This window comes from Calonectris borealis, chromosome 2 (assembly GCF_964195595.1).
Source record: "Calonectris borealis chromosome 2, bCalBor7.hap1.2, whole genome shotgun sequence".
Lineage (NCBI taxonomy): Eukaryota > Metazoa > Chordata > Aves > Procellariiformes > Procellariidae > Calonectris > Calonectris borealis.
In genome coordinates this window covers 78,349,545-78,372,606 of record NC_134313.1, presented here as the reverse complement: position 1 = coordinate 78,372,606, position 23,062 = coordinate 78,349,545, and the positions used below count along the sequence as shown (strand labels likewise).

The following is a 23,062-nucleotide window of genomic DNA, read 5'->3' as shown; positions in this document are numbered from 1 at the left end:
GGTGCCAGGCAACACAGCCAACGAAATGCTGCCCGTAATCAGAAACACTGTCCAAAGTCAAGGAGGATAAGACAGGGGGTGCCATTTTTTCCCACCGATGCACCCACCTGCGAGGACGGCATGCCGTCCCGTCCCGGTCTCTGCGCCTGAGGAAGGCTGTAGCGGACGCAGAGAAGGTGCGGAGCCGAGCAGCTAACGCACCGGGGGAGATGGGGCTGGCTGACGAGAAAAGACGGAAAAGGCTGCCACTCTTCCTTTCGGAAGAACCACCTTGTTAATTTTTGAGTGTTACCATAGAGTCATAGACTTACAGAATCATTAAGGTTGGAAAAGACCTCTAAGATCATCGAGTCCAACCTTCGATGCAACACCGCCATGCCCACTACACCATGTCCCTAAGCGCCTCATCTACACGTCTTTTAAATACTTCCAGGGTCGGTGACTCAACCACTTCCCACTCAGCCTCTTCCAAGGCCAGACCACTCTTTCAGTAAAGAAATTTCTCCTAGTGTCCAGTCTAAACCTCCCTTGGCACAACCTGAGGCCATTTCCTCTCATCCTATTGCTTGTTACCTGGGAGAAGAGACCAACACCCACCTCGCTACAGCCTCCTTCCAGGTGGTTGTAGAGCGCGATGAGGTCTCCCCTCAGCCTCCTCTTCTCCAGGCTAAACAACCCCAGTTCCCTCAGCCGCTCCTCATAAGACTTGTGCTCCAGACCCTTCACCAGCTTCGTTGCCCTTCTCTGGACACGCTCCAGCACCTCCATGTCCTTCTTGTAGTGAGGGGCCCAAAACTGAACACAGGATTTGAGGTGCGGCCTCACCAATGCCGAGTACAGGGGTATGTTTGTGTTGCTAATGTTAGAGCCCTGAAAGCTCTTCTGACTGTGGTCACTCTTTGTTTCCTTCATCTCTAACTCACCTGTGAGAGAATCTATTTATGTTTTAACTTTTCCTCACTGTTCAGTGAGATTTGTTACTTCGTAATTTAGTAGCAATGTCAAATAACTAACACTTAGTATGTGGACTGTCAGGCAAAGCCCTGAATGGTCTTATAGAAGGAAAAATGTTGATCATAATTATTGTAATTAATTTCCAAATTAGGATTGGGGCTCTAACTTGCAAGGTCCCGTGCAAAAAAAATTTGCAAGGAACAGCCTCAGCCCTGAAGAATTTACAATGCAGTATGCAAGAAAAGGTACAAATAAAAGGAAGGAAATCAGTGTAGGTATTGTATGACTCTTAAGCTGTTTGCTGTTTGTGGACTGGATCTTCTGTCCTCCAGTCTTCGTGCGTTCTCTAGTGGAAATGAGACCCCTTAAAACTCCTCCTTTCCTGACCACTTCTCCATCCTCTCTTGAAAACCCATCCAAAGCTTTCGTTCCGCAAAGATTCTTAGAGAACTCATTTTTTATGCACGTTAATACACAGATTTCAATGGCATATGCATAAATTACACACATACTTGGAATAAAGAATGAGAAAAGAAGTTAATCCATTAATGGTTGTAGACTTTACAAGTATATATTGTGCTTCTAAAGCTTCGGGTATCAAGTGCAAAGGGAATATTTGCAAGTTAAGCCCCTGAGCAAGACAGAAATAAGGCACACCTTGCAAAAGGGAACGAGTCAGAGGAGCTGGTGGTTTCTTCCTCTCGGGCTGATATTCCCCCTTCGCTAGGACATCGGTTCTTCTCCGGGAATCATCCCTTTTCCACGTCTCTGAAACCCACATATTTCACAACACTTTGATCCACTCTGTAATTAAGAGTGCCTCCTTTTAATTTAGTTTTGTCTTCTGGGGGGGTTCTGTAAACTAATTTCACACCAGCTTCCCAGTTCTTCCTTATGCTTATGCTGTGTATGCAGCAGGTGAGCAGTGATCATTTTTATCACCTTAGAGTAGAAGAATACCCCAAAGACAAATGAAGTAGCTAACGCTGTAATCATAAATCAAGCGCTTAATTGTTGGTTGTAGGACATTTTGGAGTAATAACTTCATTAGAAAAGTAAAATGTAAATTTTAGTTTTGCCACTTTCATTTTATTTACTACTCTTTTTCTAGTGCACTGATCTGAGTTTTATGAAAATCAGTTCAAAGTGTCTTGGGAATCATTTACAATTTTGTAAGGCTCTGGTTTTGCCTAGGAGGAAACAAACATAGCTTTCAGATAAACATAAAAGCACCAGCTGTTTTTCCCCCAGAATTTTTATTTCCATAATACTTGCCTTTGGAGATAATTTTACAAGAAACTTATAATGTGTGGAAATATTTAAGAATAGGTTTACAATAACTCTATTACTGTAAATACAAAGACTAGCTTTCATGCCTCAGTAACTGCTCCAGAGGTCTGATGTGTTGGGGAAAAAAAGAGAAGAGAGATCTAGGAAGCAGCCCAGCCTCCCAGTGCCAGCTTGGCCATCTGGGGGGCCATTGCCGGGAAGCCAGTTTGGTTTTTGTCAGGACAGAGTTTTCTGGACTGTTAATTTAATGAAATCTGATCTGATTTCTTACTTTTCCCAGAGCATCTTTGCTGGAGCTTGATGGCTACTGCTGTGAACAGGAGCGTCAGTAATGCTGGTAGTGCCTGCATCCTCACGTGCTTTTGGCTCAGTGGTAGGACATTCAAATAGTTCAGCCGCTGACTGGGAGTATCTTGTCTCTTCCTTCTTAGAGGAGCAGACATCTTTGCAACCTCCATTATATGAATTTTGGCAGCTTAGATTGTGAGCTTGCGTTGGCTAAAACCAGCGGGCTCTAAATGAGCCCTGATTTCTTTTGAAGGTGTGTCTGTATCCTGCTGTCTGACTGGGATGAACTGTTGCATCTTCCTAGCCAAAACAGCCCGCCCTCTGACATTACGGTTCATGGCTAAATATGCAAACTAGATCCATTGATACCTCTTAAAAAGTTGCAGTGGGAATGTTGAAGGAAACGTTCAGCTCATCATCATCACCTTACGTTTCTTTCACTAGATCCTACCCAGCTAACACGCATCCGTGTACAGACTAATCTGTCTGTTCGAAGGGGATTGACTCCTTTGCTGCGCTCTTCCCAATTTCACACGCCCGCGTAATGGAAAGAAAGAATGCGTGCTAATAACACCACAGGAGAAGAGCGCTGCAGGGTCAAACGGTGGTTTTAACTTTGCAGCACATGGGAAAATAAGTGCTGGATTCAGACACCAGAAATGAAGTTGTTGAGCGATATTGTGTGGAAGATTTCTTTTGGGTAGTGCATATCCTTTTATGTCTGCCCCTGTGAGCGGCATCCAATTTCTGTGCTGCTGCACTTCTCTGAGATGAAAGGATTTGTATAACTCTCAGAGACAATCTTTGCATTTAACAAAACCGGTTCCCATATCTTTCATAATGTGTGTCTCTCACTTCAAATCCCCTGTCTTTCCATCTCCACAAAGAGATGATCCCTTGAAATCATTTTGCCAGTCACCCTGCCTGCTTTCCTGCCTTTTTCCTTCCTGCTTGCAATCCCACTAATTTGGTTTCTTCCAACACCAGGGGCTTCCTACTCTCTTGCCTTTGCAATGAATCACCCTTCCGTCTTCTGGTTTCCCACTCTTCCTACCCCAAAGCATCTCTGTTAGCCAGTTGTTGATTCTTGAGCTGTGCAAGCGTGATGCAAACGGAAACAGGAGGGAATTAACTTCTGATAGCCAGTGATGGATTTCCATGTTGCAGCTTAATGTATTTAGATTTCCTTAGTACCTGATTGTATTTCTAAACAGCTGTCTTTAGGCATGGTCCTAACTTCAGTATGTGAGGTCTCTTCAGGGATGGGGTCTTAAATTTGCAGCCCTGACTTGTTGACAATTTCTGATCAACAGAATAATAACTACTATTTGGTGCACCACTTCCTATCCTGAGTATTTCTATGGTCCAAATTGCTGTGCTCTTTTAGCGTCTCCGTCTTTATTCTGTGCACGACCTTGACAAGGTAAGAAAGCGGTACGAGCCCATGTCAGAAATTGGGCTGAAACGCGAGGAGGGCATCTGCGTGCTGGTGAAGGGGACAACCTGTGGACCAGGCTGGTGAACCGCTGTGGCAGCACCTGTCCGAAGGAGGTGCGATGCCTTGCCCCCCGGAGGTGCCTCTTCCTTCCCCTCCGCAGGTGGCTGGCTTGGACCAGATCTTTCGGTTTTAGGTGGCAGAGTTGGGTGCCGAGCGACTTATCCCCAGGGCTGTGGCTGTCCGGGAGGAGTAGGGGCCGATGCCAGACTTTCCCCGGGTCGCATCCTGGCCGGCCGTGGGAGCAGAGCGACTCCGGGTACCGGGGGCAGGAAGGCTGTGCTCTCACAGCAACGTTTTTCTGACATTTTCTCTTCGGCTTCCTGAGCGGGTACTAAATACAGTCTTTACAAAGCGAGCTGTCTCAGTGCAGTGTTTCATAACCACCAGGGGAAAATCATTAAAGGGAAAGAAAAGGTAGAATTATTGATTCAGCAGCATGGAGAGCAAAGCATAACCTCTCTTTTGCTCATAAAAATACTGTGATTTTTCTCAGTTGCGGAGTAACTTGGGTACGTCTTAAAGTTGATAAAGAATTTTTTCTTAGGAAAACTTAACGTCTCTATTCTTTATGGGTATATTCACATAATATCATGTTATCATAATATCATGTTCACATAGTATCATGTTAAAACGACCAGCAATTACAACTGTATATTTTGTAAATTTTCACACCTAAAGATAGTAGTAATTCATTAGGACTGGTGAGTAAACAGGTTCTTCAGTGTCCATTCTGATTCCCATGCACTACACCTATTTTTTAGAAATACAGCTTTTTATTTCAGTAAATGAAGCTAACAACGCACAGCAAAGGATGTTGTTAGAATTCATTATATTTTAAAGTGATGCATGACATGCCGACCATTATAATTCATTTTGCGGCATAGATCCCTGTCGCTTCTATCCCTGTAGTAAAAGGTACTATTTATCTGTTTTTAGGAGGCAGATTTTTGGAAACGTTCTAAATAAAAAAAGGTAGAAGGAGGAAGAAAAGGTGGTCAGTCTTCAGTACATATTAAAGAAAGTCCGTTGTGAAACTGTTTTGTTACATTTTAAACAACAGTTGTGCTGGGATCGGTCTCAGCTGGGTTCTCACCTTTTGTCATGTAACTCAAAGAAAATCGATAAAATGAGCATAACATCGCAGTTGCAATCCAGAAACTGCCGCAGGACCATGGGACACGTCTCTGGGTATGGAGCTGAGTAGTTCTGATGCGCCAGATCCGCCACTTATTTCTGTTATTGCACAGGCTTTTTTCCCTCCAAGAGTCTCAACTTCTGTTCCCTTTTCCTGCAGTTGACAACGTTCCTCACAGCTTGTCCCTGTGAGAGGGTTGCATGGGTGTCCGAGACCCCAAACCGCTGCTCCTCCGGCGGAAGTGCCTTTTTCTGGGTTAGTGTGTGTCACTTCAGCGGCAGATTAGCTAGGGAGAGACGTGTGAGGTGCATCTGTGCAACCGCAGCCAGAGCAAGCCAACTCTAGTGAATTTGGATGAGGGGCTAGAAATCTGTCTCTGTAGGCAAGCCCCTAAGGCCATAACTAAAACAAAAAAACCTAAAGCATCGGTTATGGTGACAAATCCCAAAATAACAACAAAAAAGCCAAACCAAGCCCTTATAACACACCTAATTTTGCAAGTGGCCTATTTTACTGGGAGGGTTGTCACTGTCTGCTATGACAGTCTTTCTGGAATTCAGTGACACTATTTTGATGTAAATCGTTCTCAGTAAGAAAGATAACCCCTGATATAAGAGTCTTCAGTGTATTTATTCTAAAATGGGGTGAAAAAAGCAGCTGATGCTTGACTGATAATGTTTTGTTGGTTTGATTGAATAATTCCTTGTAGCAGTAGGTAGCCACTGGCCCCCCCTTGCGTACCATATTCTCGCTACCCAGTGTTTTGTAGTGACTGGAAAAATACACTGATTTAGGTTCCACTTCACTGCCAAAGCAGCATTATACTGTACTTTGGTACCGCTTTAGCTTTCAATTTAGTTGAAGTCTTTAGGGATTTTTCTGTAATAAATCTCAAAATCTCTTCCTTCATTAGCATCCTGCGTTTAGTATGTGTTTCAGGACACATACAATCCTGTGCATTACTGCCTGAGTTACTGTACACTTCTCAGCGACCTAACCAACCTGCCTGATAGATGCTACAGCCCACCAGCGCTGCCGTGTTTTGGCTTTTAGTTCCAGTGTTTGCAGCAGGTCTCTGATGCATTAAATTACCAGCCTGTAGTGCGTGCTTTTGGAAGTGCAGAGTCTATTTAAATTTGCATAATAGTTTTTAGGATAGCTGGTTGAGGATCTTTCAACAAAGGCATTTCACCTGGGTTGCTTAGTCTGAAGAGTAAGCTGATGTTTCCCAGTGCGAAGATGAGTTAGTGCTGAGCAGATCTTTCACCAGGCCCCCAGTAACCCCACCGAGCCCGGCAGGGTCATTGAGATGAATAAACAGCTTAAGAAAGGGAAGGATTAGCCCCGTTAACCTCAGCAGCAGAGCTTTTAAGCCCCCATGCTATGAGTGCCGGGGCAGGCAGCAGCTCACCCCGCTGCAGCCCACACAACGTCCCTCCACCATTGTCAGTCCGTCTGTCCCCGCGGTGCCTGGCGATGCTTCTGCAGTTTCTGTAACCGGGGGAAGATTTAGCGATGCATCGGTTTGTTTTCTTAGACATGACTGCCCTCTCCGGGCTTCAGAAATAGTTTCCAAGCAAGTAGCCGATGCTTTTACTGCGTACCCCGCTCCCGCGCGGCCACCGAGCTCCCCTCCACCATGAGCATCTCTGCAAGGTGCTGCGCTGCGGGGCATGTCCTGGACCGAAACCACCCTCCTCTCCTCCAGGCCGGCTTTAGCCCAGGCTGGTTCACCTGGCCGGTGCAGGGGGGAGCAGAGGGCTGGGGGGAGCGCAGGCGGGCGGCTTTCTGCGCGTGTGGCATCGGTGACAACCTGGTGCCAGCAGGCAGGGCGGGCGGTGAGCTGGGCTGCAGCGAGCCGCCCCAGCCCCCAAGTGTTTCTGTCGTCTGAGGCGTCTGACCTGAGTTTTCCCCGTGCGTTCAAGCCCGGCGTCTCTAATTTCCTAATCGTCTGGGTGGTGACTGGGCTGCAAGAAAGCTGAGCACAAAATTGATGCACGGCTTGCCGGCTTCTAAGCATTTCTGTAATTTTCTGTAAGATACACACAATGTTCAGCTCATGTCTAATTGGTGCCGTTTCTGGGTGGAACACTATCCTTTTATAAGTCGTAGGACTTTTGAAAATCATTTTGTGTAGGGTATTCAAGTCTTTCTATATTTTCTCTGATAAAGGAAATTGTTTGATGTAGTTTACTTTTATGGCACTCGAGCCTCCTATTTAATTGGGCCCTTTTATGCTCCGAGGCTTTCTGTTTGGCTCGTACGGTATTGGATTGTGCACTGTTCGATGTTCCTTTGCTTCTCTGTGTTCGGCACACAAAAAGCAGATATCTGAAATTCTGCTCTCTGAATACACATGAAAATCCAAGGGGACAGTGGCGGCGGCAGGATTACGGACTCTTCCCTTCCTGCAAGCAATTTCCATCTGTGCAAAAGTAACTGTGCAGCCCTGGTTTTGATAGCATTTGGCATTGTCATTCCAGGGATGGTAACGCCACCACAAAGTGCAAGGCGATGGAGAATCAGAATTGAGACAAAGCAGTGGTGGAAAGGATCAGTCCAGTGGCTGTGGTGGCTTTGTTTTGTGTTCTGTGGGATTTTTAGACACTCCTCCAATTTCTAGGGCTGGAGCCAGAACAAAACATTAATCAATAGTGCTGTCACATCTGATAAATGAAAAAGTAAAGCAACAGAACTTAATCATAAACAGGGCTTGTGAGTCTCGTAAGCAGAATATTAGAACCCAACTCTAAGTAAGATTATAGCTTGTTTTATCTTCCGGATTAAAGCTCCTGCACACAGACACACATGCACACTCAGGCACACTTAGACTACAGCAAGTACCGAGCTTTGATACCCACTTTGTCACAGCAGTGCCATTGAGGACATGATCACCCCAGGTAGTTACAGGAGAACTTCACTGAGCTTTCTTCTGTCTGTCCACTCACAGTAGATGCTGCTATGCCCATCCTTCTAAATTAGGTGGCAAAATGTTATTTTTAATTGTTTTGCCCTTGACAGATTTTCTTCCAATCTGTCAGTTCCCTGCGCATCTAACAAAACATGACTCCAACAGAGGGAGGGGGTTTGTTATTCTTAAAAGCACTAAGGCTCTATCTAGCATGACCAAAACGCTGCTTTCATGAAAGGTAGCTCATTGCACACGCTGCCTTTTTGTTATTTCCTGTAGCAGCTAGGTAAAATTGCAGAATGGATGAATACCTTTATTTTTCCTTTCCCTGTCATATAGATATATATATACACATTTACTGGAATTCTATTAGGATATTTGCCACAGTTCTCTGGCTGCCAGTATCTTAAGGCATTGATAAACCACAGAAATAGTACATGGTTCTTCAGGGTCCCAAATTGCTCTTAAAATTGGGTCTACCTGAATCCTTCTTCTGTAATTGAAAACTCTCTTTTGGACTTGGTTCAGTAGCATCCAAAGGTACTGAGGCGAGTAAAAGGTTGCACTGGATTGGGAGCAGTCAGCACAGTGACAGCAGCAGGGGTGATGAACTTATTTTTGTGAGAGAATGAGAGTCTGCTATACTCCTAGTCACAGACTGCCTTTGCCAGCTGCTTTTTGTGCTTTATCTTCCAAGCTGACGTTTCGCAGGAGATAGACGTATTACATATATATCTGCATGAGAGGGAAACAAAATCAAGTCAGGGAGATACAGACCCTTTAGAAGAGATTAGAGATTGAAAGGGCACAAAGTAGGTACAGATACCATCTCTGGAGCAAGTGATTAGATTTGAGAGGGATGAGGGAGGTGATGCCTGCATCTCGAAGTCTTGCTGCTGCGGTGCTACGCGGCAGAGCAGCCTTATTTTGTCGTGCCCTGCGGTGCTGGCGCGTTTCAAAACCCATCTCAAATGTCTCAGCAGGTGTGTAAGGGGTTTTGCTCCAGTGCACTGGGAGGCAGGCGCAGCCACCCTTTACCCGAGGTTTGGCTGTCCTAGCTCTCAGGTGTAACTTCCAGCTGGGGTGTGGAAGAGTCCTGGGTTTTGTGCTGTGGCATCCCGGGTCATCTGCAGCAGCAGACAGCTTGAAACGCAGGCAGGGAGCTTGCCTACATCTCTTCTTTCAGCTCGGTATTTCATTAGTCTCTCTGGCATCTGCATAGATCCTGGAGGAAGTCTCAAAACGTCCGAAGGAAGAAAGATCTGAAAGATAGGAGGGAAGGCTTCGCTTTCCCTGGCATGTTCCTGAAATTACTGAACGACAGGAACACTCTTGCTGTACGTGGAGGGCTGTCCAGTAGCATTGCTGGAAAGTGAAACTTTTCTGTAACGCAGAAAGGCTGCAGCAGAATTTGACTTGAGTGTAACGAAACATTTGTTTCTATAAGATTTCTATCTGGTATAAAATTCATAGTGTCATGAAAACATCAACTCAACTTTTTCATCAGTGGTCACAACAGAAAGGCAAATGTCAGGAAGTAGGAGGGAAATGGGAAACAAAACAGGGAGTATCACTGTGCTACTGCACAAGTCCATGGTGTTTCTACAGCTTGTGCGTGGTGCACAGGTCTGGTCCTCACAGCCCAAAAAGGAGGCAGCAGAACTGGGAGAGGTCTGGGGAGGTCAGCAGGGACGGTGGGGGTGTAGAACCGTCCTGCAGGCGAGTGGCTGCAGGCGAGGTGATGGAAGGGAAGCATGATATAGGTCTATAAGCTCATCAACAGCATAGCAAAGGGGGGGTAGTTGTTATTGCTTCTTCCACTATGAGGATTTGGGGGTACAAAGTTTAGGTAGCGGGTGGAAGGCATCAGGCAACAACAGAAAACTCCTGTGCGCAAGAGCTATGGACCTTCTTGCCACCAAGTGGTATATGGGATCAGCAGGATGTTGGGGAAGTTAATCATAAAGAAATCTGTTAACTCCGTCCATTAACTCCATTAACTCAGCGCACAGGAGCCATTTATGAAGTCTCCGATTCAGAAAGTGCTGGAAGCTGGGTGTCTGTTTTAAGAACTGTGCTTGCTCTGTTTCCATACACTTCCCCATGCATCTCTTTTTGGCTGCTGCAGGTGCAGGTGGACCTCTGATCGCACCCAGCATGGCTGTTTCTTGTACAATGTCATGGTTCTCAAGACTTCCAGGACGAAGTGTAGGATCTGTCTTGTGATGTTGTAACCGTTGGAAATCTCTCCATGAAATTTGGAAAGAGAAAAAAAAATAGGGACTAAGCTAAATGTCATTTACAAAGTGCTCTAATACCACAGTGATGAATGCCATATAACTGTCAGGGTAGGTAGGTCTGCTGTCAGGTACCTTGCAAGTGACCTATTTGACTGCTGCAAGGAGCTATTAAAAGGGCAGCTGTTAGGGAGTTTAGTATAAACCAGAGGCCGAAGCAGTCTCACATCAAAGCGTTATATTACAGAGGTGGTCACTGTAGTTCTAATTGGTGAAAATTTGCCGTGACTTACTCTCCAGGCAAACACATTAACTTGCAGTTGAACAGATTTCTTTGTCCATAATTTGGTTTAACACATGATGAAAACAGTTGATTAAAACAAATGTAAGAAATTGCTGTATCTTATAGTTTTGAACTGATGGGAACACATGCCCATGCAAAAGCAGGGGCAGACTGCAGAGAAAAGAGGCACAACTCTCTGGTTGAGTACAGCTGTGGTTTTGTGGAAGGAGGAGGAGAAGCTTCAGAGAGCCTCTTGCGGGGTTGTCAAGGTTACAGGTGCTATTGCTTCTGTAAGTGAGTGGCTTGGGCACCTCTGCTGATAATTGGTATCGGCTGTTTTCTTCCGAGATAACAAAATTTGCATTTTAATTAGATGGTTGCATTTGTCAACACTGAAGCATAAAATATAAGTCATTGAAAGCTTTTCACAGGACCACCGTAAGGACTTTGAAAAAAATTACAATAGCAGCATTTACCCCAATAATATTTTTAAACTTTTTTAGTTCTTAAGCATTTAAGAGGCAAGAATCCCATTATAAACTCTCAATGAATTAACCACCAAATAATTAACCACCTTCCTAGTTCCTTATCCCAGTATAAATGTTGCTTTTGGAAGCTAGGATTCACAGTTTCGGATGTGGGAAGCCGAGAGCTGCATGCCAATCTGGTGCTCAGTGTGAGAACTGAGGATTTGCACTGAACTCGCTGCCTCAAGACGTCGCTGAGACGGCAGCAACTGTGCCTTAGCCCTAGGAAAGAAATCTCTGCTGATACCAGCATGGTATGGCTCAAGCGGCATCTGACAGCGCCAGTATATTCTTTAGGAAAACAAATGATGTTGTGGTAGATTTCGGGCTGCGCTTGGAATTGGTACAATATGTCATACTGAATTTTCTGCCAGATTTAAGAGTGGTACGGCAAGATCTTCATCTGCTGTGAAGGTGGCAGCACCACTGACTTCCTTAGAGCTATATAAGTGTATACAGTTGGGGATGGGGCCCAGGAGGTTTACAGTGTAGATCAAACAAGCTCAAACAAGCCACTGCTGCACTGAACGAGTACCGGGTGCTAAAGTCGGGCAGAGTAAGTGGTGTTACCAAGCAGGAGCTCAGCAAGTGCTTTGTAGACCAAGGAGGAGAAATTCACTGTTCACTGCTCCTGCAACAGCAACATCTAGTCAGAAAACACACCACTGCTTTGGAGTTGGAACAGCCCCGATTTACTTGGAAATGCTTTTCCAAGGTAATTTTGCAAACTTTTTTAAAACTCACAAAATGTCTTGCCCTTTGTGATGGGAAGCTGCAAATCTTGCTAAATCAATAAACTGCCCAGTTCTAAGTAAAGCGGTAGTTTCAGCAAATGCCATGCCTTCAGGGCAGCTTATCCACTTTGAACGTGGAGGAGACATGTGCTTCTGCCTCCCTCCGATGAGGGAGAGCGAGAAAATGGCGCTCGTGAGCCTAACATCAGCCTTTGTGTGCCCACTCTGCCTCCTTGCCCCACTGTCTGCTTGGAATCTTCGATTCCTCAGTTTCCCCACTGTCCGTTTAGGCAGACAGAGAATCAGATCATTAGCTGCTTCATCAGCACCCTCCGACCGACTGGCAGGGGCCGGGGAAGGGCTGCCGGCGGGGCAGGTGCAGACGGGCAGCCCCGCACCGGGGGTCCCACCGCTGCCGCCCCACGTATCCCCCATCGCTGCAGGCTGGTCTCCTCTGGCCGGTCCAGCCGGTACGTCTGGTTTCTGTGGCTGCTCCTCGGAGGAAACGGAAAGGGAGGAGCGTCGCCTGCTTGGTAGGAAGGGAGCCACAGGACACCAAGAGCCAGGACTTGCTCATACAGCTTCGAAGTTGAATGAGGTTTGGGGTGAAGCTCAGCTTTTTTTGCCCTAGAAGTCTGAGGATTTGGAGAAATGATAAAAGGAGAGCTGCGGAATTATTTTCCTGTGTTTGGACACTATATTTTACTGGCATTTATGTGCATGCTGTTGCTGTAATATAGTCAGTTCAGCCTTTTCATTGATGACCTTTTCTGTAACATTAACCATGATATTATGCGCACACAATATTGCAAAAAAAAGATGAGGCAAGGATGCCAGTTGACTATTGCCAGTCTAAGTACTATACAGGATTTGCAGTTCAGTAATGATGGGTGCAAATGCAGAACCAGAAAATAGGCAATTTTCTGTAGAAAAGTTGCATGATACTAAAAAAAAATCTAGCTTGTTCAATAGCATACTTTGTTGCTGTCATTTATTTTTGTAGGGTCACTTTCTCAAGTAGATGGTTATTGCTCTTCTGTAGATTTACCAACGCAATGACTTTCCCCCATATTAAATAGTTTAACAATTTAGGGCTAACCTGTTGTATCTTTACATTTAATAACTTTCTGATGTAAGAAGGACTAGTCACGCATGGCATTAAGGTGCTGCTAATTGTGAATGGAGGCATTTACGTTCTGAATCCTAGTGAATTATATTACAGGTGTTGCACTGTTTTTACTTCATTCCCTGGTTGATTTTTATAACCAGGGATAGCTTATAACATTTACTTTCCCAGAATGAAATAAATCCTGCACAGGGTTTTGTTCCTCTTGTGCCTTTCACATAGTGTTTAAATTTCAAGTGCTCTTGTAGGTTTCATACAAATTCTCCATGGAAAGTAGATTCCGCTTTTAATATTTTAACCCTTTATGTCATATAGCTTTGTAAATCATGGGACTATTACAGGCCAGCATGCAAAACACGCAGGTATCTTCACCTATAATGTGCAGGTGAACCCATCTTGGGATGAGTTTATCAGATGCAAAAAGAGTACTGTATTTAACTGAAACGTAATTAGAATTATATAGATTAGAGTTGAAAACTTTTAAAGTTCCACCGAGGACAGCGTAGTTAATAACGCTGCTTTGTCTCAGCTGAAAGCTAGGGCACCTCCCAGCGTGCGGTGGGACCCAGGAGCGTGTCTCCCACCCCGAAGTCCTCCTTCCTGTGTTGTTCACCCCAGTGCTACTTTGCATGGACAGACTGAGGGGGCTGCGAACACAAACGTACCACAGTAACATTAAGTTAGTAAAGCAGGTAACTTTGCATGAGATAGGCTGTATTTTGCTATCTACTCTGCATCCAAAGCCTTGAATGGGCCAGAAGCCACCCAAAACTAGGGAAGAAGCCACATGTTAGAGATCTTTGTCAAGAGTCAGTCGTAAAACAAAATACTGGCTTAAATATTCGGAGGATTAATAGGTACGATTTGGTGAAGCAAATTTCTGCAAGTCTTGCAGGTCTCTTCTTTCCTCTTCATTGAGGAAAGGCCTTTGTTATTGTCAATTTTGCCACTAATTCTCAGGCTGCAGTGTCAGTACACAAACACATAACCTGATCCAAAGGGGTAACTATTAAAATCGATTTGTGAACTGTTTGGTTTGTGTTTTAAAATGTGCAGCGTGCACCTACCTTTGGTTTTCAGAGGAAGCACTTAAAAAAAAAAAACAATATTGCCTTAGGAGAAGCAGCCATACTGTTTGCCTTAGGTCTTACAGCGGACCCCTGGCAATGGAAGACTGAACATCATCTGTGATTTATTTACTTGCGTGGCAAACAGGTTGGCAGTTGATAAGCGTTTTGCACACCCATATTCTTTCAAGAGTTTCAGCTGTATCCGAGCAATATATGCTGATCCTTACTGCACATCCTGTCCTGGTGGATCGTGGTACCAAAGTGCTGCTGAGTGGCCAGGCTCTGCCTGAGCAGCTGTTGTGGGTGCTTAGTGAACGGAGGGGCCGAGTTCCCCCGAGGACATGACAGTGTACAGATAGGAGGTGACTGGGAGGGTTTAGTGCCGCTTTACAAGTGCATGTGGATTTTCAACGCAGAAACTTCTTTTTTAACAGAACTGTAGATAATACAGCATTCGCAGCCTTCTGCGGCAGAGAGATGCAAGGATGTCACCTTTTGAAAGAACCAGATTTGTCTTGTGAACGTTGTGCTGGGGGGTTGTTCTCCTGCCTCGTCCTTGGAAATGAAGTTATTTTGGTGTACTATGGGAAAGGGTGTTTGTAGACTTGCTGACTTACATAAAATGGAATATTTCATTTTACACGCGAAAAGCGTCTTCATTCAGAAGAGGATGGAGCTATTCCATCCTACTGGAAAAGGACTATTTTCTCATGAAATAGAAAATAAACTAATCTGATACTTTGATTACTTCACAAAATACAACGCTTGCTTCCAATGGAAAAAAGTAGTAACGTTTATAGTCAGCGCTCTAGTAGCCTACGGTAGCACTGTTGCATCAATAGCTGGCTTTTTCTCTAGCTTAAATCTGTATTCATCTGCGTCGTCAGTTTGTGCCCAGGTCTCTGTCACAGTTGCGTGTTTCGCAGAGAGGCTTTATTGCTCCTTCCCCTGTGGAGGGCAGGACAGTCCGTGCTGAAAGCGTCCAGCCACGTCGGAGGGCAGGGTCCTTGCTCTCTTTGCTGCTTTCATGCCTTGTGCGCGATGCTCACGTTTGCTTAATGTGCCCAGCATTACTCACTTTGTGTTAGGTTTTCCGTGCTCGAGACTAAAACTGAACTATGCTGGATTACAGTCTGCTATGGGTATCGCATAATAAACTCTCTCTTTTTTTTTAGGCCCGAACTGCTTTGCAGAAACCATTGTCATTCCAGCAGGCCGGGAGGTGAAAACTGATGAATGCACTATATGTCACTGTACTTACGAAGAAGGCACTTGGAGAATTGAACGGCAAGCTATGTGCACTAGACATGAATGCAAACAAATATAGGAAATCTACAAATCTAAGTACTTTTCGTGGTTTTTATAAAATATCTCACAACAGTGAGCACCCTAGATGACCCAGGGAAATCTGAATGAGAAGATTCTGGTGAGGAGCAAAGAATAAAATATTGATATTTTGTTTTTCAAAGTAACATAATACTGCAAGGCAAAGAAGTGCATATATTTAAAACGTTTGGACATAAGAATACCTGTCTTAATAAATGTGTTATTTTCACAGTGAGTACACTAAAATACACTCTATAAAGTATTCTATGTATTTCTATAATACCATTATAGAGCTTAAAAATAAATGTTTTATATAGACAATACAGATTAAAGTACTGTATCGTTGCCTGTCCTGTTGTATACATGCACCATGGCTAAAACATTACATTTCTGTTCTAGTTTCATCATATGAGGGTTTGCTTGGGGTTTTTTTGATTTGGGTATTTTTTTGCTTATTTTCAGTTCAGTGGGCCAGCAAAGAGCCAGCATATGACAAAACTTTGACGTTCTCACTTTTGAAAAAAAATGAAGTAGAATATGCTTTCAGAGAACATGGGCTCATTTATGAATATTGCTGTAGTGTAGAGGTGGGTCAGCTTCTTCCCTTAGTTCCACTGGTGCATATCTACTGGTCCACAACCGAGATAACTTGGAGCAATGGGTAATACGAAACTGGTCTCTCATAACTGTTCTTGTAAAAATTTAATCAGACAAAATCAATTCCTAATATTCAGTTTAGACGTAACACATTTCAGCAGAACAAATTCCTCTGTGACGTAAACAATATTGCATCGCCCAGCTGGTGGAAATGATGGTAAGTAACCACACAGCATTGTTAATGTAACGCATAAAGGATGTGGAGAAGTGCAGCTTGGAAGGGCTAGAGCAGCCAAAGAAGCCTCCACTGATGTGGCTCCACGTTGTTAATCCGTGGGTGGAGCTGCGCCATTCCCTAGACCCTGCTCTTGCTACCTTGCTGGTGCTGGTTCAACTTTTTGGGTCTTTTTGGCAGTTTGCGTGGGGTCTGTGACACTGTGTGGAGAGGAGAGGTTTTGAACCAGCTCTTGAATCCATCAAAGGATTTCTAGCACGGAAGCTGACCCTGACTACATGTGAGGTGAATCATATCTCCCTGCTTCAGCCACCAACAGCCTTTGCTTAGATTCGTTTTGGTTTTAGTTTAATCACCAACTCCTACATTACGTCTGCTTTGAAGGCCTGTTAAGGCAACAGCTCAAAAAAACACTTAAACATGGGCTTACCTTTAAGCTTTTGCTAGAGGGAGGACTTAATGAATCAATATCTAAAACCAGAAGACCATTGCTTAAATTTCCACTTATCCTTTGCTACTTACTCCTGTGGTGTAACCTGGTTACTGGGTTTGCATCCATACGAAGTATGATTTTCTGGTATTTCTGAAGACCATGGGACTTCTGCCTGTGACTTCAGTGGATCCCAGTTACCACCTCACATATGTATTTTAAGCATGTGTCTGTCTGTCTCTGGGCATTATTTTCCCCAGTGATGGTACAGGAGGGGAGGAGGAGGAATCAGAAATCAAGGAACTCTCTTGCACAGACAGTTCTGTGGCAAAGTCATGCATGGTGTCAGTCTAGCCGCAAGAAAAACCGGAGAGGGGAAGACAGATTATTGGATTTAAATAGTTTTAAATCACACAAAAATCAAGTAAATAATAACTTTCCCTGAAGTGGATGTGCACATATGTAAACATTGTACTGGAAATGCTGTTCTCCAGTAGCTGGAATTCCTAGAAGGGGCACAGGAAATATTATACCTGGGCTGTCACTCAGTCTGCGGGTGGCAGTGGAGGGTGACACAGAGTACAGATTTTTTTTTTTCTTGGAAGAGAGGTGGAAGTGTTTCATGTCTCATTTGTACCTAGACCATAAGTACGCTTCCAGATATAAACATAAATACTTGATTATGCCTTTTTATCAAAAGAGTACCTCATTCATTGTATACCTCTCATTAACAACAGTGAGACGCTGCTTATTTGGCTAAAAGTTGTATTATGTTAAGTACACCTATCCATTTCGTAAGATTCAGTAGTCATATGACAGAAAGCTAGCTCCTAAATCAGTAGCACCCATGCCTCATGGCTACGTAGGCTTCTGCTTACTGAAATCAAGTATCTGCACAGCTCTGAGAAAGTGCCGTGAGTGCCAATGGTCTTCCGTGCCTGTCCCCTGGAGACGAGTGGAAGTACCCGTGTATGAAGTGGCTGTGCGACATGAGCAAGACCAGAGAAGGCAGACTTGCAACTCGGTGCAGGATTGCCTTTCCAAATAGGCTGCTTAGTGTCTCCTTAAGAGACACGTGTGTTTTCAATGAAATTATGAGAGACTCAGAATTTGTGTCTTTCGATATATGGCCATAATGTTTAAGTTTTTGGAAATCTCACCTCGGACTAGTCACCCTTTGCTTCTCCTTCACTGGAGGTTCTTGTTAAGCCTTATACTGTTTCCCAGGGCTTTAATTTCTGTTCTTTTGGGAAGTTCTGTCTTTACTGAAGTAGTGAGTGCAAAGTTAAAGAATATTTTAGTGTGTGTTTCTAGTGTAGCTTTTATAAATATTTTCTATTGCGCATTTTTTCCAAAATATTTTTCCGTCTTTCAGTCCTGGTACCAACATACTGATGTCACCTTTACTGTAGTAATAGGTTGATCCTTTCCCATTTCATGTGGAATTTCCTGGACGAATTCATCTTGAAACCCAGCTTTGTGGGTGGTCTCTTAAAGAGATTATGTTTTGAGATATAATCATCTTTCTTTTTGAGAAATAAACTTCAAGTTTTTTGAGATTTTTTTTTTCTTTTTTTTTTTATGTAGTGAGGTAGAAGTCATAATGAGCTTTGGACCTTCTTTATGCTGAGATCATTGGCCACATCCAGCTTTGGCCTGTAGTATTACCACATGAGAGCTCTTGGGTTATCCCTGAGATGGGGAAATGGGCTGAGAGACGACTCTTGGGCAGATCTCACCAGCCTCGCCCAATTGTGGAACCACAGCTGGCATGCAGTGTGTTGTGGGTTATCCCTGGTAGGTAGCTAAGCACCACACAGCCGCTCACTTACTCCCTGGGCTGCCCACCCACGGTGGGACAGGGGAAAAGAAAGGAAGAGTAAAAGCAAGAAAACGCGTGGGTCAAGATGAAAATAATTTAATAAGTGGAGAAGTGGAAGAAAGAAGAAAAAACAAAACAAAACAAGTGATGCGATGGTAATCACTCACCACCTCCCATGGGCAGACCGGTGGACAGCCAGTTCCCAAGCAAAAGATAGCTAACCTTACCTAAACCTCGCTCCTCTCCATTTTACTGCTGAGCAGGACATTGTATGGCATGGAATATCTCTTTGGTTAGTTCGGGTCACCTGCCTGGTTGCGTCCCCTCCCAAGCTCTTGCGCACCCCCACTCTACTCGCTGGGGCTGAGTGAGAAACAGAGAAGACCTTGATGCTGTGTACACACTGTTCAGCAATAGCCAAAGTACTGGTTTGTTATCAGCATTGTTTTGGTCACGAATCTAAAACAGAGCACCATACCACCTACTACGAAGAGTGACTCCATCCCAGGCAGACCCAGTACACGGTGATACGGTCAGCAAGCCCAGCACAGAGGCAAACACACCAAAAGACCCTGAGAGCCAAACTCCAACAGGTGACTGCACCAAGCAGCGTGTGGGCCTTCGGCAATGGAGTTGGGGAGCTGAGATTTGCAGCCTGCTGCATAATGTCACTTCACATAGACAGAGGCTTAAAACAGAAACCTTCCTTTCTCTTTATAGAAGTGGAAAATGAAAATGTGGAAATTAAAAGATTTAAAGTTAAAAATTAGCCATTATGGAATGCAGTTGGAAACCACTCACCTTTAAACTAATTTAATCTCTAAGCAAAGAAACAACTGCTGTGGTGGCCACATGTACTTATCTAAATGTTATGATTTGGTCGTGTAATATACCTGTTCATATTTAACCTTAAGAGAAAAGCCATCTGCATCATTTCCAGTGAACCAAACTCCAGAGAATATTGGCTTCCCTACTGAAGCCTAGGTACTCAGCTGGTTTTCGCTTCAGTGCAAACAGTATTATGCATCCTGCACGTGAGGAGTTCTTCAGCTTTGCAGGTGGGTTGTGTCTATAAAAGCTGTATTTCTGGACACGCTAACAGTTCATGAATAATCTTGTATTTGAAGGTCTGTTGCTTGGATAATGAATATTCTTCTCAGATGTTCTTAAGTAACTGCATTGGCATGAATATGAGATTTCTGCTTCTACTTCACTTGTTTCTGCTTATTTCCCAGTTGAAATCAAGACAAGTTAGTTCTTGATTTGGCCTTGTCCATTTTTGTAGGAATGCACTATACGTGAATTTGCCTTCAAACCTGTGTAAGTAGGTGCCTGAAGAGATGATATTCTAGATGGCTTCAGGTAATTATAAAATTGCACAGTTAGTGTGCAATAGGATTCTTCCTACTACTCATTTAAACCACAAAAGTGGAAGTGCTGGTATTCACTTAAATACTTATGCGAGATTTAAAAGGGAAAAGGGGAAAAAGGGGAAAGATATGAGATATGAGACAGAGGAGCTGAGCATTATGATAAGAATGTTCAAAAAAAGAAAAACATAGCTACAATGTCATACGGGTATTTCATAGGGAGATTTTCAAAGAATATGATAAGAAAAGTAGATGAGAGATGTATTTGGGCACAAATTGAAATACAGGAAATTCTAGCTGGACATGGAAAAAAAAATCATACAGTCAAGGGGATTGAATACTGGAGGATGTTGCCCAGAGATGTTGTGCAGTCTCTATCCTTGAGGATGGTCAAAACCTGACTGGACACGGCCCCGAGCAGCCTGCTGTAGCTGAACCTGCATTCAGAAGGTATTGGACTAGATGATCTCCAGAGCTGTGAAATTGAAAGCCAGGTTTAAATGACATTGAATTAAAGTCTTTAATACAAATAAGAAAGAAAAAGACATGATGAAAGGTTCCCTCACTTTGGAAAACAATCTCTTCTGTTCTCATATGGTGTAATATAAACTATATTGTCATGATTGTAAAGTATTTGATGTTACTTTTGATGGTAATTTTAATCTCTAAACTATGGTAGCTCCATAATACGCAGGAGGCTTTGAAAGGCACATGTTATTTAAGAATCTAATGCAATCCAACTAAACGCTCCATTTATTCCTCTTATCAGGCAATGAATTTTCTTCACAGCCTGTTTTACCGTGGGTTTTCTGTCTGCAAAATACACCTTCTGCCCTGTATTCCTGCTGCATTAAAAACAAAACACAAACTGGGGAGACAGCATTGAACTGAATATCACAGACTCTCTTTCTGGCTATCCAAGAATTGAAATTTTTCATCACTTTTTGATAAAAGTAAGTACTACTTCAGAAAATGTATAACTTGTTCAGTTTTGAGAAGACAGCCACTCCTTCCCAGAATCCTCTTTCCTCTTAAAAAATACTTATGCTCAACCACACTGAAACATTTTCAGTCTTTTGAAATGTCACATTAAACAACTCCCATAGCAGAGAAAAAATAAACACAACCTAGTTTGTTTTTCCAAGTGCTCATATGTAATATGTGCCTCATTCATTTTATGTGCTTTTAAAACAAATACAGGAAAACTCCAAACTTCTGTGTCAATTATCAGTTACAGAAAAGTCAAAAGTTTTCATTGTTTCCCTATTGAGGCTATGTGGACATACTGATATGGAATATAATTAATCAGTAATAGGAAAACACTGACATAATTAGCAGCACAGAAGCTGATGTTTAAAAACAATCAGCTCTCAACTTACCAGAAATATTTGTTACATTGTTCATGTGAGGTTCATTTGGGGCTATTAGCTAATAGTAATGCTTCTTCTGTAACGCTGAACAGTTTCCTGCTTTTAAAAAGATCATTGCTTTTAAGAAATATACAGCATAATTAAAGCTATTCTTGAAAAGAATAGGCAGACTATAGTAATGGAATAGCAAGTTAGTCTTGTTGAATATGTATAATCTATGGATCATAAATGTTGAGTTTGCCACTTACATTCGTCAGTAATCTTGTCAATTTAGTAGAACTAAGAAGTTAGCCTGCTTCATGTTTCTTTGGCAAAAAGGGAAAAATATCACATAAAACAGTAAGCATTCCAGCTCCAGCAGGATATAGAGCACTGCTGCAGATTTTGAACAAACTGCAGGACCATCTGCAAAAGTGGAGTGTGCTGAGTGCTTCTATGTGCACAGGTTTTACCTTGTGGCGAAGAGGTGAATTTATGAAAAATGGTGAAAATACGAATGCAAATATCAGTTCACACACAATGCGGAAAAATAGCAAACACATAGCAGATGTAATATGAGGAAATGAAAGCAAGTTTCACATGTAATTATTTTGGGGAATAGATAAACAAGGACAACTTTTTTCCATGGTTTTATATGCAAAGAAATTTATTTCTTCTGGCTCCAACCATACAAGAGAGTAAACCTAAAATATTTTAGCAACGAGAGATGTATATTTGTATATATACAGCACTGACAGTATGCATTGACAAATAAGAATTCTTTTCTTGGTTAAACCAAGAGTAATTTAGAAGCCCAGGTTAATACTGTTAACTGAGATCAGGATTTTTTCCACAGATTGCACCTATAATAAAGCATCTGTACTTGACTGCAATCAGTGAATGAGAGAGAACATTCACAAATACTCATGTAGAGTGCTTTTGTTCATAGTAGGCAGAATTAAAGACAAACCTTTATAACCACTTACTTTACTTTTTCCAGTAAGCCTTAAAGGGTGTGCAAACTTTGTGAATTAAAGTGAATTTTATCTATCAGGAGGACCAAAAAACATTGTTTCTATACTCTGCTAAAATCCATAAATGCATACATGCATGGAGAAGAAAGTCAATATTGTAGTGTGTGTAATACCGCAGTGAAAACTGCATCAGCTTTATTATTCTCCCTCAAATTCTATAAATGCCTTTAATTGATGAAATGGTCTGCCAACCAGAACCTGTGCAACAGGAAGGTAAATACCTAAAAATGTCAAAATGCTGCTTAATCTATATTGCTATTGCCTTAAAAAGCTGCATTCATTTCAGAGGGTTATTCTCAAATTAATTTGCTATCCATACTGTAGGAAGTTCTATGTGCTGACATTACTTGGTATGGTGTTTTTTTAACAAAAACAAAGTCTGTATTTTCACAAAGACAATACTGCCTACTATGCTCTCTCTTTAGCCATTCATAATTCAAACTAAGGCTAACTAATTTAGTGCTGTTGTGAGTGGGAAATTATGGAGATAACATATGGATGTGCAGTGCTTCAGCCTAATGTAATGACCCAGTGGTCTATTCATTTCTAATTGCCACACGAAAATAAGGAAAAGATAGCCTTTAGTCATTCTATGGATTACAGTTAAATAGAGTTTAATTTCTTAACTGCTAAACATTTTTTAACATGCTCTTTCCCAGCTATTTATTTTCAAATGGCATTTGATAAAAAGAGCTATTTTATATATTCTGCTAGTTATGCTGTTTATACTAGTGTTTGAGCAATAAACACTCTCACTCTGTGGAATCCTAATAATGCTTGTTTTCCATTTTTTTCAAATGCCTTAGTTGCATTTGTTTTATATAAAAGTTACTTTAGTCCATTTAA

The 23,062-nt window shown here is 42.8% G+C and overlaps 1 protein-coding gene across 1 annotated transcript in view; it reads left to right on the top strand.

The window, feature by feature from the left end:
* Positions 1-15,724, top strand: part of VWC2 (von Willebrand factor C domain containing 2) — a 57,234-nt gene extending 41,510 nt beyond the window's left edge. The window contains exon 3 of the mRNA XM_075142412.1: positions 15,229-15,724. Coding sequence (XP_074998513.1) covers positions 15,229-15,380 — 152 coding nt within the window. The 3' untranslated portion in view covers positions 15,381-15,724. The remainder of the gene's footprint in view (positions 1-15,228) is intronic.
* Positions 15,725-23,062: the final 7,338 nt, after the last annotated feature.